We start from the raw sequence: 20,245 nt of genomic DNA, 5'->3' as shown, positions 1-20,245 counted from the left end.
GACAGCGATCGGTGAATTTAGTAATGATCTCCATACATTTTTTCACATGTTATATTTAACTTTAATGATGAAAGTTATGATTGTGCATTACATCCACACACATTCATACACCGATCATATCTGTTAGTCATTGTCAGTCATCTCCAAACTTGGGCAACAAAGGCGATACCATTTACATGCAAGTGCCTTTATTATCATTTCGGTACATCGAGGCTCTGCAAGTGACACTTTGTCTACATCACAGTGGCCATTGTACAAATCTTAACATGCAAAATGCAGAAAAACAGAAACACTAGAAGCTGTGGATTGTCACCACATGGGAGCCATGCCGTTATTAGACCACTCTGGTCCATAGTGTTAGAAGGAGTTCTCCTAACTCCTTCTAAAGGCCTAGTCATACAGTTGTAGGTGACAACCGTATGACCACATCACCTAAACCTGGAGTATGTATAGGGCTTAATGCTATGGACCAGAGCAGACCCCATCTAGTGACTGCTGCAAAGTGCACCAGTCTGTAAAAACAAGTTATATATATTTTTTTTGTAATTTTGAAGGACAACAACTACCCTATTATTTACAAATTAAGCCACTAGAATATGAAATTCTACAGTGGATAGCAGTGTTCATGTTACACTGCATGCAGGATGATGAGATGCACCCTAGAACTTCAATTACATTAACTGGAAGTAAAAGCTTTAATACAGTGTCAATTTTCTCAAAGTAGTTTTTAATCATTAGTCAACGCCTTCTGTTTTAAATGTACTTTCTCACACACACACACACACACACACACACACACACACACACACACACACACACACACACACACACACACACACACACACACACACACACACACACACACAATGGATTAGTAGTATTTGCTGCTATCATGACTCAGTCTTGCTATCCTGGCTGAATTTCACTGACTAATTTAAATAGATTTGTTTTTCTTCCAAAATGTGCTTTTCCACCATTAGAAAAAAAAATGCCAAAAACCATTATTGGTTGAATCTGTTATAGAAATACAATTTAGTAACCTTTGGTTTCTTTCTTAACTTCACAGTCATGGCTGTCAGCTCCTGAAACTCATTCCAGGGAATATTGAAGGTGATGGTCTGGGTTAGCTTTAAGGCCACTATGGGCCCTATTATGCGTGTCTTAAGTACCAGGTCTTATGACTTAACTTAAGACCTGGAGGCGTGGTCAATGCTGTTTGGCCACTCAGAATAGCCACATGGCATTGATCACGCCTCCAGGTCTTAAGTTAAGTAATAAGACCTGGTACTTAAGACACGCATAATAGGGCCCAAAGCCTCCAGTCCTGTGCAGCAGCATGCCTGTCAAATACAGCAGCAAACATCCATATTCCAGTTCAACATAAAGGTACTCAATATTGTTTAGTCTTCAACTGAGTTTCACTTCGAATCTCCATTCTTTTCTGTTTTCCAGATTTTCTTTGCTTTCCTGTCAGGTGTGTCCTTGTGCAATTCAATTATTTTTTTTAAAAACACAAACACATTTCTTATTTTGAAAGTACAGTAAATAGATGTGTAGCCTCGCTAGCAGCGAGGCTTTAAGGGTTGTCCAGGTCTGAACATCCACCACTTTGGTCCTTAAGTAAACAATATACAGTAGCTCAACTACTGGCTAGAATTTTCTGTGAACCTTTGTGCACCCATAGGATGCCCCCTGTTGAATTTATTTCACTCTCAACCAAGATGAAAACTACTGCCGGGATTGCCATGGAATTAATTGTGCATTCTCATCAGACTATGGCCCCTGACCCAATGGCATTTAAGGCCAAAAATGTCCACTTGCATACCAGATATCTGAAAATATAATCGTCAGATTGCCAGAAAAATGTAATTATACACATTTTACCCCACAACCTTTTCTCTAGCACCATCCATCAGCCCATAAGATCAACTTTGATGCATCATAAATAGGCAGATACTACTGACCCCATAATAATATTTATTTCCCTTTTTCTCCCATCAATAGGGCCCCATTAGTGAGAGCATGGGATTCTAAGGATGGCAAAGTTGTTGGTTCAAACCACAAACCACCCCTTGGGGCTAGCTGCTATCAGGGCTTTTACACTCTTTGTCTTGTTTAGAGTGTTTGACCGGCAAACATTACTGTATTTATAAAAAGGCAAAGTGCATTTAACTTGATCTAGTGTAACTGTGAGGTTGGACTGAATGTCTGTTAGGACACAGAATCTTGGCAAAAGCCCTTCGGAAGCTGCTGTGGCAGAGAGGGTACAGGAATGGGTTGATGGCGGAATTCAGCCATGCAAGCCAGAAGGTGAACTCGTACCAGAAGTGTGCCACACATGTACCCCTGCAGGCAGCGCGGATAATCATCAGTAGCGTGTAGGGAGCCCAGCAGATCCCAAAAATGCAAACAAGGATGGCCAGGGATTTGGCAATCTTTTTGTCACGGGAAAGACGAGACTTCTGAGTTCTACAAGCAGTGGCCCCACATGGGACCTTGGGTTGACAAAGCCTGGACGATTTCCTGCAAGGTGAGATGTCGTTCCTCTGCAGAAAAGCCTGGCTTATGATAGGCTCCCCACTGGACGAGGGCGACTGCATCTCATCATCCTCGATCACCGCAGAAATAGCCGTGTTCTTCTCGCTGGAAGACACCTTCCGAGTCTTAATGAAAAACACAGACCAGGTGTCCCTGTCCTGTGGCGTCTCCCTGTCCTGTGGCGTCCCTCTGTCTCTTGGAGCTCTTGCGGGGTCCTCTGCGCAGACGGCCCTGGGCCTGCTCTTGTTCCTCCGGTGGATGTTAACGTAGATGCAGAGGTTGAAGAAGGCCACCGAAAAGAACGGCGAGAAGAACTCAAAGGTGGAAGCGCTCAGGAGGAAGTACCAGGTGAAGTAGAAGTCAGCAAAACACTCTTCCTCCGGGACGACGCTCTGGCCCGCGATCAGCTCCCAGAAGATAATGGCGGGGCCATAGAGCAGGAAGGCCAGCATCCACACGGCCACCATCTTGACCACAGCCTGGCGGGTCCTGTTTCGCTGTGCTCTGTATTTAACCTGTGGAAAAAACAAAAGGACAAAGTAAGACAAGATAGGACTTCAAATCAATATCACAGTCTGAGTCTGTCATAATGCAACTCGTGGGCAAATTGCAATCTGGTTTCAGAAAAGGTCACAGCACTTGTAAAAGTAATTAATTAACTTAGGGTGTCCACCGACAAGAACAATGTGTCTGTTCTCCTCCTTGATTTAATGGCTTCCTTTTCTTTATTGATCTGACTGCAAAGCACTTTGCTCATATAATAATAATAATAATAATAACCAGTAAGAAGCCTGAGGGTGAGAAGCGTGCACGCATCCGCCTGGGTGACAGCAGACTGCTGGGTGAGCGCTGGCGCTTTGGAATGGGGGGGCAGTGTTCCGTTAACCTCCACCATCTGTTCTCTCCCCTCCAGGTAGGATCGCATCCAGCTCACTGATGTGCTATCAAAACCAATTGCTTTTAGCTTGTTAACCAGTATGGAGTGGTTCACGGTGTCAAAAGCATGACCATTCCGCAGTATTTGCCAGCATCCACCTCGTGTTTGATGTGGTCACTCAAATAGAGGAGGCATGTGTCAGTGGAGTGGGATCTTCTGAAGCCGAGTTTATTAGATCGGCTATTTTCTAGGGTAGATTGAGAGCTGCACTCATTAACAGCAGTGCATGAAAAATAATATCTGTATTCAGGTTCCATCCTGTGATTCTCATCACCATAGTCCTCTTTCTTCCCCTTTCGATCTCTCTTCATATTCAGACTACTCCTTCGTCTCTTTTTTGTGACCACATTTTGTAATACATTGTGGAAAGTGGAAAATACTTTTTTCCACCTGAAGTGTGACTCTGTGAGTTCCGTTCAGATACCTTCTACCTCCAAGCTGAAAAGAACTCCTTAATAGGATTCAGGAAAGGAGAATAAGGTGGAAGAAATAGAACAGAAATATGTTCTAATGATGCCAGCAACTGTGTAGTGGCTGAGATTGGGTTGGACCCTCAACTCCTGTCAAACCATAATTGAGCACATGTCAACCACAGTTGCCTGAATCTCACTCTTCTTTCTCCTCTTCCTCCTCTTCCTCTCCCTCCTCCTCGTCCTCCTCTCACTCTTACCCCTCTCCTTCTCTGGTTGTCGATCTCTTCCAAGGTTCTCCATTGTTCACTTCGATTTTTGTGTGTTAACAATCGTGAAAAACTGTATTGAAAGTAGGAAGCAGAGCTGACTGAAAAGGCCATACAAAACGATAATAAATTATAATGTGGCACTAATGTTAACGCATGCACATGTGTGTGTGTGTGTGTGTGTGTGTGTGTGTGTGTGTGTGTGTGTGTGTGTGTGTGTGTGTGTGTGTGTGTGTGTGTGTGTGTGTGTGTGTGTGTGTGTGTGTGTGTGTGTGTGTGTGTGTGTGTGTGTGTGTGTGAGTGAGAGAGAGAGCAGCAAATGTACAATTCTTATGGTTTTGTAAGTTCGATTTTCCCTTTACAAATGTCAAATGTACACATAATTTCTATTCCCTTTCAATTGCACATACATTATTTTGCTTTGGCAATGTTAACATATGTTTGCTCATGCCAATAAGATAGAGAGAGAGAGAGAGAGAGAGAGAGAGATCTTACTGCTCTGGTGACAGACAGGAAGCGGTCGTAACTAATCAGGACTATGTTGTAGACGGAGGCGGTGCAGATCAGGTAGTCCATAACCAGCCACAGCTTACACAGTCCTCTGCCCAGCGTCCAGTGGCCTGTCAGGGTGTAGGGGATGTACACAGGGATACAGAAGGCACCTGCAAACAGTGCTGGAAAGTAACTTACCTTAGAACATCATTTACTCTACTTTAGGCTACTGTGCTTATAAGTCCAATTTTTATGTACTTTTACTCTACTTGAATATTGTTGTGTATTGGAACCACATCACGTAATATTCCATATTGTTTAATGTTTATATATACTGTTGCAGTATGCAGTATACTGTGACTGCATGGTACTCTGGACTTGTGACTTGTGTCTGGTGAGACACCACGCGCAGGGCCTATATGGCCCTGTGATCAATGGGACATTGTGTTGACATCCTATAGAAATTAGAAATGGTCACCTGTTCAGTATGATGTTTAGAATCTGCGTGCATGTGCTCACACACCACGCACACTGGTTTGTACAATACATGCACGGCATGCAAGGCTACGCAAACCCATACATAAGCTTGGATTTCAGAGAGCAACAGAGCTAGAAACACAGACACAGAGACAGAGACAGGGAGGCAGAGATCAAGATCGGGCACGCTGGTGTGAGGTTCAGCTCGGCAGGATGACTAGCACGGCTGGAGTGGACTGAACATGCATTTGGAAACTAAGCTTTTGTCTTTAATAAAATGATACAGAAATAAGGACATGCCTGGTCTCCTCCATTCATTTATACAACGAGGTCAAATGGGCTCATATAGAACACTCCATAGGCTACAATATCTCCAATTATTGTAACTTTTTAATCAACTACAGTTGATTGACATTAGTTAGTTACTTTGCAGATTTAGATTATTACCGTAATACAAAACATACAATCATTGATAAATGACTCTGAACTCCTACTGGCAGTCAGGGTTGTTTCTCTGAGTAATGATCATTATCGCTGCCTCAGATCTGCGGATAGGGCCCTCCTAGTTCCTCTTGCAACACCGTCTGGTGCTCTGGTCACTCGGGGTGACCGGGCCTTTGCGGCTCGGGCTTTGCTTTGGAACTCCCTGCCACTGGCTCTTAGGTTAGCAGAATCAGTGTCTTCTTTTAAAACGCTTTTAAAAACACATCTATATGCCAAGTGTTTTTCCTAATATTGTTTTTAATTGTTTTATTGACCTGTTATTTTCTTCATATTTTATTGTTTCTGATGTTTTGATGTTTTGTTGTTTTGATGTTTTTATGATTCCTGTTTTATAACCTGTCTGTAAAGCACTTTGTAACTATATGTTTGGAAAGGTGCTATACAAATAAAATTCATTCATTCATTCATAACAATGTGAAAGAAAGAAGGAAAAACTATAGGGGCCTATATTCGTGGAACCGTGGACAATCAAAATGTGTTGGAATTTTTATATGGTGTCATTAAAATAAAATTAATGTTGATATGGCACACTGACTAAAATAAAAACATGGCAATAAAAACGGTTGCAGACCCCATATCCAGCCATAGACATTGATTGATTGATTGATTGATTGAAATATGTATTAACAGTTTGCAGAATTACAGTACATTTTAAGCACAAACTCAATACAAAGACTGTTAACTGTGAGTGGACGACCCAATTAAGCATTACACTTGTTTACAAGAGGGTCCACCATGTTCAATTCATCAAACATTGGAAGTGATCTATATCCATTTGAGTTTAGGATATAGACAAGTTTAGATGCGCATGCAGTCACAGAGAAGTGCAAAAGTGAATGAACTCACCCACAAGGAAATCTGATACAGCGAGGTTGAGGAAAAAGAAGTTACTTTGATTTCTCAGGGTCTTGTCCACAACAAAAGCCATGATCACCAGAGCGTTCCCTGCCACAATCACCACGTCCAGAAGGATCATGAGCCCCGCTAGGATCACCAGCAGGTACGCCGGCAGCTCGGCTCCGGATCCGGTCCGACCTGCTGCTCCATAGTCCGCTGGCGTTGGAGTTGAGTTGACGCTCCAGTTAAAACCACAAACGTTCGTCGCACCCGTTTCCATTTCCAACCCCGTTTATAACAAGTGTGATTGTTGATTCCACAACGAGTCCACGCACGAGATCCATCGATTTATGTGGCGCGTCGTTTCGTTACATAGCACTCGGAGTAAAGTGAGAGATGAACGGGAATTGAGATCCATGCTTGCCTAAACCCAAGGAGCGTTTTCGGAAATCAAATCTCAGCCTGGGCGGAGGTTCCGTGAGTTTAAAATGCGGATCCTTTCCTCTCGTTGTGTCCGTTCTGCCCCCATGTAGCTGAGTGCGTAATATGGCTCAATGGCTGGATGCGCTTTTTCCACAGAGCGCACAGATAGAAGAATGAGTGAGTGACACGACGCGCATGTAAACAAACAGTTTACTAAAACAGACTAGACTGTCCAACTTGGACTGTCCATATTGTTTGACGTGCCTATTCAGTATTCACAACATCTCTGCTTTACAATCGTCATTTAATTAGCTGGTTATTGTCAAGACCGGACGTCAGAATTCAAACCTTTTGTTTCTAGAAGTAAATTATGGTTCCAAATTCACAGACTGATTTAACTGCATGCCATAAGTAGGCCATTATTTAGACTGTCAATATTGTGTTTATTTTCATGGATTTGTAAAGAGAACAGAAGTGCTACACTATACATCATCATGATAGAGCTACATTAGTGAGATCTTTCGTCCCTGACTCACTGGTCAGGTCATCAGTTTCTGTTTTAGGAAAGTTGGTGACTCAATTGTGCATGACAAAATTACCATTAAATCACTTAAATGGGCTTAGAAAATGCATTGCTTATAAGCAAAATATTGAGTCTTAAAATAAGCCTATAAAACAGACACTGACCATGCAGTGAGGATTCATGCTGTCCTCAGTATACCTTTGTAGTTTTTGAGCAGTGCCTCTGCTCCATTACGCATGAAGCTATGTGTGTCCCTATGGATGTGTGTCTGTCCCTGTGTCCGAGCACGGAAAGCTGCAACACGGTATAACCAAGGGGGCAGGCAGACTTTCCAACGTTGAAGCTCTGGGTCCTAGTGGTAGGAGGAGGGCCTACAGGCGGACCCGTGGATTCATGACCGGGAAACCCCGTGCAGCTGGGCTTTAACGTTGAGCGCTCGGTTGCCCTACGTCACTCAGGACCTCAAAGTTGAGGTCCTGGGAGGGACTTCCGGCAGTCTTCCGGGTGCTTCAAAACGCCACTGAGCAACTTCCACTGACATGAATAGCTGGGGGGGCGGAGCTTCGCGCCAGTTCAGTCTCTATTATATATATACTCTATGGGTATAACTGTCATTTCTCGACCGTTTCGGACGAGGGAAGGCTTGCCGGAACTGGGCCAGCCCCCTGGGTGCGTTCCTGGGGGTCTGGATGTTCCGGGGACCCCCACACGGTAACTCATTTCATTTCTCAATGACAGAGCCATTCTAATGTGTCACGACTCACGAGTCACGACTCACAAGTAAAAACTTTTTTTTAAATACAAAAAAATAAATGATTGCAAATAATTTCGGAATTTTCAAGGTTCAAGTTATTCATTTGTATATTTTTGTGAGAAAATTATCTTTAGGGTCAGCTGAAAAGTTTTGGGAACCCCTGCTTTAAGGAATGAAACTAATTATGATCAGGTAAAATATAAGTGCTGCATATGGTTCTTATATTCAAACTATTTAAATATATGCTGTCGGGCAGAAACCTCTTATCTCCATATTGTTTTATCGTAAATTAATACATACATACACTCTAGAGCAGGTGTAGGCAACCTTTGGCACTGGTGCCAACATTGGCACCAAGGAGGGTGATGCCTGGCGTGTGATTATGTATCCCACTGGCGTTATAGGGAGCCCCTTCTGTGATTGGCCTGCAGTTGTCGCTGTGATTGACAGTTCTCATTTTTGCAACTATGCCTAAACCTAATCCTAACCCTAAACCTAACCTCAGTAAAACTATATGCCTAAACCTAACCTTAACCCTAAACCTAACCTCGATCAGCCTGCCCGGGAGCCAATCAGACACATGGTATAAGGCAGGTCTAACCCAGAACGTTGGTGGGATTCATACTCATAAGTGTGAGGAGTTTTGGTAAACTATTTAAAACAAGAACTTATCCAGAAGGCTGAAGGTCATCAAGGCTAGAACCAACAGGCTGTCCAACAGCTTTTTTCCAAAGGCTGTGAAAACATTGCTCAGTTTACATACGCGCACGCACACGCGTGCACACACACACACGTGCACAGTGAAAACACTGCTCGGTTCGCATACACGCAACTCCTAACTGGCAAGTGCAATATAGACTATGGGCAAATGCAATAGGATATAGTATATAATATGCAATGGCATATGGGCAAGTGCAATAGTATATAGTAATATATTCCCCCATGGTCCCCCCTCCCCCCTATACTGATGATGAATTGCACATGAACTTCGGACTCTGTTCCATCTATTTAAATTTGTGATTATGTGGTCCCCCTTATTTTATCTACTTTTTCTTTTATTGGCGTATTTTACTACTATTTTAACGGTGCATTAGGATACTTATTAATGGATTTAGATGACTTGACTGGACTGGACTATGACGGACTAACAGTTTTATGCCATGAAGTTACCCCATCAGTGTTTCTTTTTCTTTGTCCTTTGTGTTCTCTCTGTTGATACTATATGTTGGGGTTGCACTAAACGGAATTTTGTTGTATGTCTCATACAGTGACAATAAAGATCTTATCTTATCTTATCTTATCTTATCTTATCTTATTATCAGTTAATTACCAGTGGCTGCCTTATATCTCCAGAATTGTGCTATGAAATGTAAATATTTATTTTTATTGATCTAATCCGGTGTGCTCCCCGGTGCGCTGAGGCATCATGGCAGCGGCGCTCGCGCGACCATTTAGACTATGGCATTAAACGTGTCTTGTTGCGTCCCCCCCTCTATGGGTTTCGTAGAAAGGCAGCCAATCAGAAGTACGCGTCAGTATGACGATATGTCAACTCTATTCACCTGTTTCCTAGGCTGTGTGTTTTCCACTTCCTGTCGATTTCATTGGATATCATTGGTCATCTGACCAGTTTCATTGGATCAAATCGACAGGAAGTGGAAAACACACAGCCTAGGAAACAGGTGAATATGTGGAAGTTGTCATGGGTATTCATAGACCAGTGCTTTTCAAGCCACTGGTAAAAATGTGCTCAAATAAATAAAGTATCTCTATTTGTATGTAAATTACATCCTGCACATAATTCTACATTCATTAAAACTTGGAACTTTGACTACAGAGCAGGGGCGGCAGGTTCCTATAACGGCAGTGGGTGCCCCCCGCCCCGCCCCCCAGCCACCCCGCCTCCCTGCCACCCCCCCCCCCCCGGCCGCAGCGGGGAAAAAACCTTTTTTTTGGTACTTTATTTACAGTTTGCTAATAAATACAGTGGTGCGCGCTTTCAGTTCACAACAATTAACGAACACATTAAATTGTTTCAGCATCTTGTTTCAACATTTCAGCATGATCAACAGTAAATAATTAAATTGTTTCAGCCATAAGCGGCGGGTGGATTTTACCTTTAGCTAGGTGGGACGACGCAGATTTATTTATTTATTTCCCCCAGATGGTCTAACAATCTCATGATTTGACCAATGTATTACCAATCTCGTACACCATTGCTCACGAAAGCAAGATCCTTGACCAAATTACAGCCACTGCATCTTACCTTTTAATTAAAGTAAAAGTAGTCTGAGGAAAGGGAACAGTTCTGTTCCCCGGACATTGTTTTGGGATATTTTTGCTGAGATGGCTCTGTTTGTCAAGTCTCAAGTCAGTGTGGAGATTGGCCGGCGGTGTTGCTGCCCTCCCCTCCCCTCCCGACTCATGGCTCTTTACAGACGGGCCGACGGTACACAGACAGCAGCCTCTCCGCTGACTGTGTTAGTGTTGTGTTGCTGCAGGAGACGGAGTGGGAATGAACCGTGCGGTCACTGGAACAAAGCCACCGTATTAGCATTTGAATACCTGTTCTGTGAACACCGTAAAGGTGTGTGCCTACGTGACAAAATGACCAGGGGGAGGGGATCTTCAGCCTTAATCTCAGTGGGTGCTATTTGCCTTATTCTTTTTTCAGTGGGTGCCCAAGCCCTCAGGCACTCCCAAAGTTGACGCAGTTGCTGCAGAGAGTCTGGAAGATAGTCTCATGACCTTAATTGTTCTCCCTGCATGCACATACTGCCGTTGGGAGAACTTATTACCAATCACGGAGTGAATTTCCATAATTATGCTAATGATACCCAACAAGTTAACAACTAGCTGTAGCTCCAGGTGATCCCTGTGCTTTAGACCCGTTGTTGACCTGTCTGTCTAGCATCAAATGCTGTATGAGTAAGAACTTTCTCAAGCTAAATGAGGATAAGACAGAAGTTCTCATAATCGGTTCTAGTGAGCAGAAAGAATCAATAATAAGCAGACTTGGCAACCTGACCGTAGAAACTAAGTAACAGTATAGTAAAGAACTTGGGGGTCATTATTGATTATTATTATAACAATGTGAGAGAAAATATTTAAAAAGAAGGGAAAAGGGAACATTCGTGGAGTGGTCATTAGAATTAATGTTGACAATAATGGCACCTTGACAATCGCGTAAATAAAAACATGGCACTTTGACTTTTGTTTCAAAAAGGTTGCAGACCCTACAGTAGCTGCTTTAGTCCAGAGGGCACTCGCTGGCCAGCCAGCCGATGAGGAAAACGTGATGAGAAAGTCTCATCAACTGTCTGTTGATGAGACCTGCGACCCAGTGGCGTGCACAGATACACACTAGGTGGTGGTAGAGCACCTGCCCTTTTCCCTCTGGACAGCAATGTGCCCTTTTGAAAAAAGAAGAAAAACAAATTGTACAGTGTACACTGTACAGGATGTGGACCATGGTGACATTGATCAACTCTTGATAAAAAGCTTCTAATATATTATTTATGCCCCAAAATCTATAAATCTCACACAATTAAGTATTAAGGCAACCGCCCGGTTCCACACGCTGCACAAGGTGCCCTTTTTTCACTTGAGCACCTGCCCCTCTAAATGTCTGTGCCGCCACTGCTGCGACCTGATACAAATCCTACTATAAATGCGCCACGTCTCTGCGTGTCTGTGTGTACGGTTGTAATGCACGTAACTCGAGAGCCGTTTGCCCCACCGACTTCACATTCGACACACACGTTCCACACCCCCACAGGGAGTGCAGTGCCCGGTATAGTGCCACGGTTCTCCAGAACCTCAGGCTCTGCCAGTGGGCCTAATCAGCCTAAGGCCCCTCACCTGTGCAATTTCCAGCCTCTGCATCAGCCAATTGATTGCCATGGCAACCCCACACCTGCAAATTGATTACTTAACCACTACACTTTTCACAGTCAGTTTGCACTCTTCGGGCACAGACAGATACAGAGATCTCCATATACAGTATGGGCACAAAAGGGACACAGACAGATAGTTAAAACGGGTGCTATGACCAGTTGACAACGGGTATTATTAGGTTCCCAAGTTGCATCGTTCTCAAGTAGGCCGGTGGCCGACGGGCACGTACAGGACTAGTTAATTTAATATTCTTTCCCTTGCACACAACAATGCATAAAATTCAGCTATTGTGGTGAACCTGGATGAAAGCCAAAGAGACAATTGGGCCATGTCCTCCTGTCTGTTAGTTAACGTGTTTAGTATGCAGGGCAGGATAGTGTCAACACTATCCTGCCCTGCATACTAAACAAAATTGCATTTTCCTATGTGTGCCTCAGATGCAAATTTGTCCAGAGGCTGAATTAATATGGAATAGGAATGGAGTGGAATGGAGTGCACAGTGACATAACCAGGGCCGGTCCTGAGCAATCTGGCGCCCCAAGCAGGATTTTTTTTTTTTATTTTTTTTTTATTTTTTTTATTTTTTACTCTGTCCCAAAAATTGAGGAGACACTGTGGAGGCACTGGGGGGACAGTGGGGACACTGTGGAGGCACTGGGGGTCCATTGGGGAGGCACTGTGGGGACACTGGGGAGGCTCTGTGGAGGCACTGGCACTGGGGAGACACTGGGGAGGTACTGGGGAGGCACTGGGGAAGCACTGGGGGGGCACTGGGGGGACACTGGGCAGACAGAGTTGGGACAGAGTAAAAAAAAAAAAAAAAAAAAGTTAAAAAGCACTGGGGGGGCACTGGGGGGACACTGGGCAGACAGAGTTGGGACAGAGTAAAAATAAATAAAAATAAAAATAAAAATAAATAAAATAAAAAAAGGTTTTTTTTTTGTTTGTTTTTTTGGCGCCCCTCCCCCATGGCGCTCGAGGCCTGTAGGAAGAACCGGGCCTGGACATAACTAAAAACACTTCACAGGAAGAAAATATCAAACAATATTAAAATGGTAAGATGGTAAGGAAAAAAAAATCTAAACATGATGGCCTACTAAAGGCTGTACCCTAGCCCTGTTTTTAGGACTCGAACTTCGGCAGGAATTTTCGAGCGAACATCCGGACCATTTGTTTCTAATTAATTAATTTCTACGAGTGCTTTTAACCAGGCTGCAATTCAACATGAGATATCCGCCTTGAACATGATTAGCGCGCAGCGCTGAAGAGAGCGCAGCGCCCTCTCTATAGGTGCTGCCACACTATGGAAAGAGCCGCGCACGTTCTCGGCTGCGCACAGCTTAAATTCTGAGTTTTTAGACAGCTGGTGGATGGAAAAGAAGCTCCACCTCCGCAGACTTTTTGCGCGACGCCCAGATTCCCGGAAACGCTCTCTTCCGCGCAAAATGTCCGCGGAGGTGGAGCTTCTTTTCCATCCACCAGCTGTCTAAAAACTCGGAATTTAAGCTGCGCAGAGCTTAAGAAGTGCGTGGCTGTCGACCGTTTTGCGCTTAGGTGTGGAAAGGGCTTATCAATCTCTCTCGTCTCTCCCAACAACACATTCTCCCAACACGCACGCACACACACACACGCACACACAGAGCGTCAAGTGGCTCTGACATGTGCTCCGCGAAATCAGCTGATATGCGAGCTCATCAAAACATGGTAATTGTGAGTACCTGTACGACTGTCTGTTTTGTCAGACCAAAAATGCTTCCCAATGTCTCTGTAAGCTTGCTGGCAGGCAGCTAAGACGAGAGTGTAGCTTGCTCGTTAGCTGTCTCTCGTTCATTAATTTGTTCCACCTGTGTAGGCTATTGACTCATTGAGTGTGTGTGTGTGTGTGTGTGTGTGTGTGTGTGTGTGTGTGTGTGTGTGTGTGTGTGTTTGTCACTGTGTTTGTCTCTTCTGCTGTCATGCAGGACTTTCAAATTATTGTAAACACAACATGAACATAGTACTCTTATTATGCATATCGCATATTTTAAAATAATAATAATAATAAATTATTTAATACAAAATTTGGGATATAGCCTATACGATACCAGTAGTAGGCTACTACTGGTATCGTATAGGACTACTGGTATCATATAGGCTATATCCCGAATTCAGTCATTTTACCACGTAGCCTACCATGTTACTTCTGTACAAAACCTAGGATTTTACTTGGGGAGCCAGTAAGATGCCTTGAGGGCGAGAAGCGTTTAGGGAGAGGTCGTGTGCACGCATCCGCCTGGATGACGGCAGACTGCTGGGCGAGTGCTGGCGCTTTGGCATGGGGGGTCAGTTCAACATATGGAATGAATTCTGTACTGGCCATATACAGTATGGAGTGTGTCTATAGTGTACAGGGTTTGATGAGGCCAGATCAACATGAAGAACATGAAGAACAGGTCAGCTCCATATGGAGATGTAAGAGTGGTAGCGGGGGAAGTAACTTGAGTGCAGGGTTTGATGAGGTCTGGCCATATATGGAGCGTGTCTTGAGTGTACAGGGTTTGATGAGGTCAGATCAACCTATGGAATGTCAGAACAGGTTAGCTCCATATATGGAGATCTAAGGGTGGCAGCGGGGGCAGTGTCTTCATTTTAGGGCCTGGTAAATGGTAAATGGTGCATTTATATAGCGCCTTTATCCAAGGCGCTTTACATAGATTGTGCATTACATTCACACACACACATTCATACACCGATTGCGGCGGAAGCCATGCAAGGTACCAACCAGCACATCGGGAGCAATTTGGGGTTCAGTGTCTTGCCCAAGGACACTTCGACATGTAGACAGGAGGAGCCGGGATTCGAACCGCCGACCCATGGATCATTGGACGACCTGCTCTACCTCTTGAGCCACAGTCGCCCCGTTGAGAACTCTAGTTTTTGCCGGCTGCCGAGCGCAGCTGCACTAATAACTTTGGGGCAGGCCCGTCTAGAGTTTGAATCGACAGGTATCAGTCAAAATGGAGACATCGAAGAGGAAGGACGGGTGGGGAGGGATCAACATATGGAATGTCGGAACAGGTCAGCTCCATATATGGAGATTTAAGGGTTTGAGGTCAGATGTAGAGTTGCTGGCCGGCTCCATATATGCAGATCCAGGGTTTGATGAGGTCAGTGTCGTGATCTTCATATATGGAGACGGCCATATATGAAGCGTGTCACGAGGCGTGGCGGACTGACGACCATATATGGTGGCGTGACATGTCACGAGGCATGATGGACTGAGTCGACTGACAGCCATATATGGAGGCGTGATCCACGGAAAAGTCTTTCCAATTAGCTTGATATGTGCGGCTGTGCGCCCTCATCGTCCAGTCACTGCGCCGTCACGTCGTTACTGCTTGGTAAACGGGCGGTGTGAAACAAAAGCCACCGTATTAGCATTTGAATACAGAATACCTGTTCTGTGAACAGGGAACAGGCAACCCCCACCACCCCCCGTAAAGTTGTGAGAGTTGTGTGCCTACGTGACAAAATGGGGGACCAGGGGGAGGGGAGCTTCAGGGGGTGCTATTTGGGTTCCTATTGTGTGTGTGGGTGCTTCAGCTACCAAGCACTCCCGCAGTCGACGCCGTTGGACAGTCGGATGGACAGGTTTTGCAGGTCTTCATAGTAATCTGCGACCTACAGTCGCAATCAAATGAAAGACATTAAATAGCCTACAATATATTCAATATTCTGTATCTGGATAGCAGAATAATAACTGCTGTAAATTGCAAAGTTAAAATGTTATAAACCTTTTCTTTTTCACCAAACAGGGAAAACGTTCAACCGTAACAGGGATATTTGAAGGCCAATAGCCTACTGTAGTCCAGGGGCAAGGCCAGATTTTGGTACCATTTTGGTGGCCGTAAAATGTTTGTATTTTCGTCTTCCTACATGTCTCTAGTTTATATTTTGGTATGACATACAAAATATAAACTAGAGACATGTAGGAACACAAAGATACCAAAAATGTACGGCCCCTTTAGGTGGTACCAATTTGTGAAAATATCAGTATTGGCCCCTGGCCCCCTGCACTAATGCAACCTTTAAGGAAACACATGAAGTCTGAACAGTGGTTCTCAAACTATTTCATGTTATGGACCCCGAAATTACAGACTCACAGACCCCCAATACCTTTGCGCTCACTCAGATCAGCCAACGCAGGGAAGCTGGAAGTAGCTCCAAAACTATGGAATGCACTTCCCATTACAATCAGAACTGCAGCCTCACTCCCAATCTTCCACCGTAGTCTGAAAACCCACCTTTTCAGACTCCATCATGGCATGCAACACATGCCCTAGCCCCTTAGATAGCACTTCATGTAGACTAAGGCTGAGCTCACACGGTTAATGCAGTGCTCTATAGACCGTCGCAGTCCCGCCTCCTACCCTGGACCAGGAAATGAAACCCAATGCATTATTCTCATAGACATTTCTTAAAGTATTTATTTAAAGACGGTTACGCCGCGGACAAAGCCAACTCGAGTCGTGACAACTCATGACAACACAAACAATATTTTGGACCAAACAAATAATTACAAAGAAGAAAAACAACAAAAAAAGTTTTGTAACCTGCCGTTTTTTTCTTCTTTCTAATTATTTGTTTGGTCCAAAATATTGTTTGTGTTGTCATGAGTTGTCACGACTCGAGTTGGCTTTGTCCGCGGCGTAACCGTCTTTAAATAAATACTTTAAGAAATGTCTATGAGAATAATGCATTGGGTTTCATTTCCTGGTCCAGGGTAGGAGGCGGGACTGCGACGCTCTATGCTTGTTGGATGAATGTTGTGTTGTGTCATGGCCGCAATGGCCCAATGCATTCCCAATGGGAGTCACATGGTTTGACACAACATTGTGTTGTATGAGGGGGAGGGGCGCAGTCGAAACACAGCTGAAAGCCATACAACAGACCATGTGACCTCCATTGGAAATGCATTGGGGGCGGCCATGACACTCACAACAAAAATCAGTGTTGCGACCGTGTGAGCTCAGCCTTAGATAGCATTTTATACAGACTTATAGCATGTTACGTAGACAGCACTAGAATTGCATTTTATGTAGTCATAGCACTTTATAGTACATATGTATCTAGTATAATATGTATACTTTCATTACATAGATATTCCACTGTTACGTTCTTAGCTTACGCATGTTCCATGATAACTACTTTTATGTGATGTATGCCTTGCTTTGTTATTGCTTAAATGTAAATCGCTCTGCCTACGCAGTCAAATTCTCATTGTTAATTTGTTCTTGAGATTGCACACATGTATCCATTTGGTTAAAATTGCACAAATCAAATGACCCATGAGGATTTTTCTGGCATAAAAACAACCTGGACTAATGCTCATATTTCATTGCTGTCAGGCAGGCCTTTTTCATAAATATTAATACCCTACTTGATTTTGTCACAAGAAAGCATCAAAAGCAGCAGATATGAGCTTGAAACGCTACGTGAAGCAGCACATTTGAACAGTTTGTTTTGTTCACATATGATATGAGGTTACTGATAGATAATTTTGAGTTATGGTAGATCTGTTAGTTTGGTATTTTTGTGGACTTGTGTCAATGTTCCCTTTGGCCCAGACCGTGTTCTCCTTATCCTATTTATGTCATGTCACCATCCACAGGCCTAATCATCTCAGACCTATATTATCCTTTATATTATTATATCATATATATATTATGGATTTCCTGACGCCACCTTCAGATTTAATATCTTAGTCAGTCTCCATACTGTCTGTCCCCAGTCAAGTTAACTCGCATACTGAGAGGTCTGTTTTGATGTGGGACTGCATGTGTTTGACCTTGATGCCTAGTGAGAAAGTAGATAGCCAGGCTTTTCTCTGTTAAGAGTTCACCGCTAGCGGGGAAAGAAATGTTATCTTCAGGTTGCCATAGCAACGCCAGCCTCAGTGCTTTCCCGGTCTATGGCCCTCAATGACGGAACCAAGGGAGCTGTCACAATACCAGTCTCATCATCCATGTGCTGGTCCAATGAGCGCTTGACAACCAGTGCCAGCGTGGAAATTAACTGTCTATTCCGCCAATGAATGTGTATCAACAATTGACGTATTCTACAGTATTAATGCCTGTGAAATGAATTGTTAGAGAGAGAGAACCCTGTGCTTTTGTTGCACAGGGTGAGAGATTTTGTAATTTGGCTGTATGTGGATCTGTTCTGTCTCTCTGATCTGAAAATGAATCAACATTAATCATATTCTGCTCGACTGGACAATCCTTCTTCCTGGTGGTCTCATCTTTTATTGGGTACTTAGGTATTTTTTCTAAAAGAGTATTTCCTGCTCAGATCAACATTTGGATGTTGATCTTTCTGCTTAAAGTAATCCTGTTAACTTTGTCATCTACCATTGTCAGAGGCTCTCTGCCTAGTGTTGTGGTGCTGAGTATTCATAAGTACTCTGAGTACTTTCTCAAAAGTATTTTTATAGTTATACAGTCCTTTATATCCTTGGTGAATCATTAATTGTCCCTTCTGCATTTTATATGCAACTAATTGGCCTTCCCTTATCTGTTATCTTGACAATTTATGTATCAGTTACACCCGACAGACAAATTTTTGAAAGCAGCAGTCGAGAGCATCACCCCCGTAAACTAATTATTCTGTACACAGCATTCATTTAATCAGTGAAAACAGACTGATTGACTGAACATGAAAGCACCATCTGTTATGTCCCAATAACTATTCACTGTTAACTGTTGTCGGTGTCCCCATATAACTGCTGGCACTGAGCTCCCTGCTTTTCATCCTCTGCCTGTCTTTGTCTGTCAGTTAGTTTTTCCTTTAAAAAAAAAAGATATGCTGTGTGTGTGCTCGCGTGTGCATTTATGCGTGCATGTGTGTCGTATATTACGGAGCCACATTGCGATGAAATATCATCAGGACAAGGACACAACTCAGTTTCCCAACTCAATCCACTTTTATTGATCCAACTCTCTTTTATGCTGTTGGTTTCATTGGTTGGCTTCTTGAATCAGGTTGTAAACCTTCAAACAGAGAAAAATAAGGTTAACAACATTGCCAAACAATCAAATGATCTTCAAACAAATTTCCAATCAATTAGTTTTCTTCAACAATTCTTGTTTTTAAGTAATAAAGTATTTTAAACAAGCAAATGTCTCTTAAACAATTCAATGTTAAATTAGGTCTTTTAAACTTAAGTTAATATTTTAGACAAATGATTAAAGTAAACATTTTAAATTAACCATTTAAACCCTTTTAAATGGAATAGATACATGTTTCAACTCAAGTGAACATCTAAGCACTTGGAACACAAATAGATAAATAGCTGATCATTGATTTGTAGATCAGCTCTTTTCCAAATAGGCATTTAAACCTTTAGCACGGTGAACCATGAATTGTCCACATTTCAGTAATTTTCAATAAACTTAACATTTCTAACTTTGGCTTATTCTTTTGTAATTTATACTTTAAACACAAATGAATTAATTTCCCAAACACTGTCAAGTGTGTTTGAACACAGCAGTGTGCCCAAAGTAACACATAGCAGGTAATGCTGCAATGTGTTCCTTATCCAATTTGGTAGCACTGCAGTTAAACCATAAAGTAGCATTTCAAACATGCAAGTATATAAACATTTTAACAGACCATTGGCGTCTTTGGGGTTGAACTCGACTCCTGAAAGAACTTGGAGCTTCTTCTCTTGCTGGTTTCTGTTTGTGTGGCCTTTTAAAGTCTTCAGGTGCTCTTAATGAGCAGCGGCCATTTTGTGTTTTGACTCTGGGAAGTGTAGTTATTTTGGGATGCCAAGCAAAAGCTCCACTACTGAGTTTTGACTGCACACATATTGCTTATATGTTATACAGAAATAAGGACATGTCTGGTCTTCTCCAATCATTTATGCTGCAGGGTCAAAAGTGCTCCTATAGACACATGTAGGCCTATCTAAATTAGGGCTGTCAAACGATTAAAAAGTTTAATTAATCATGATTAATCACCATTCAAACTATGTCCATGCCATGTTTTTCTGTATATTGTTGTGGGAATGGTAAGATAAATGTCAGAAGGCGACGGATATATACATTTAACATACGTATGTCATATATGTATATTTTATTCTTTATAACAAATCCAGTGTGGTAGGATGGTGTCTCTCTCTGTCTCTCATCCCGTTGTTGTGCT

At 43.1% G+C, this 20,245-nt stretch overlaps 1 protein-coding gene across 1 annotated transcript; it reads right to left on the bottom strand.

The window, feature by feature from the left end:
* Nucleotides 1–2,168: 2,168 nt before the first annotated feature.
* On the bottom strand, nt 2,169–6,775 carry LOC306926222 (histamine H3 receptor; the record flags this gene model as incomplete). Its single annotated transcript, XM_079505485.1, has 3 exons — nt 6,474–6,775; nt 4,650–4,816; nt 2,169–3,053 (listed from the first exon to the last, which is right to left on the bottom strand). Exons 1-3 carry the CDS (start codon nt 6,742–6,744, stop codon nt 2,169–2,171), a joined length of 1,323 nt encoding a protein of 440 aa, XP_079361611.1. The 5' UTR covers nt 6,745–6,775.
* Between the last annotated feature and the right edge of the window lie 13,470 nt (nt 6,776–20,245).

This window comes from Electrona antarctica (genome assembly GCF_951216825.1).
Source record: "Electrona antarctica genome assembly, chromosome: 7".
NCBI lineage: Eukaryota > Metazoa > Chordata > Actinopteri > Myctophiformes > Myctophidae > Electrona > Electrona antarctica.
This window is presented reverse-complemented; position numbering and strand designations above follow the sequence as displayed.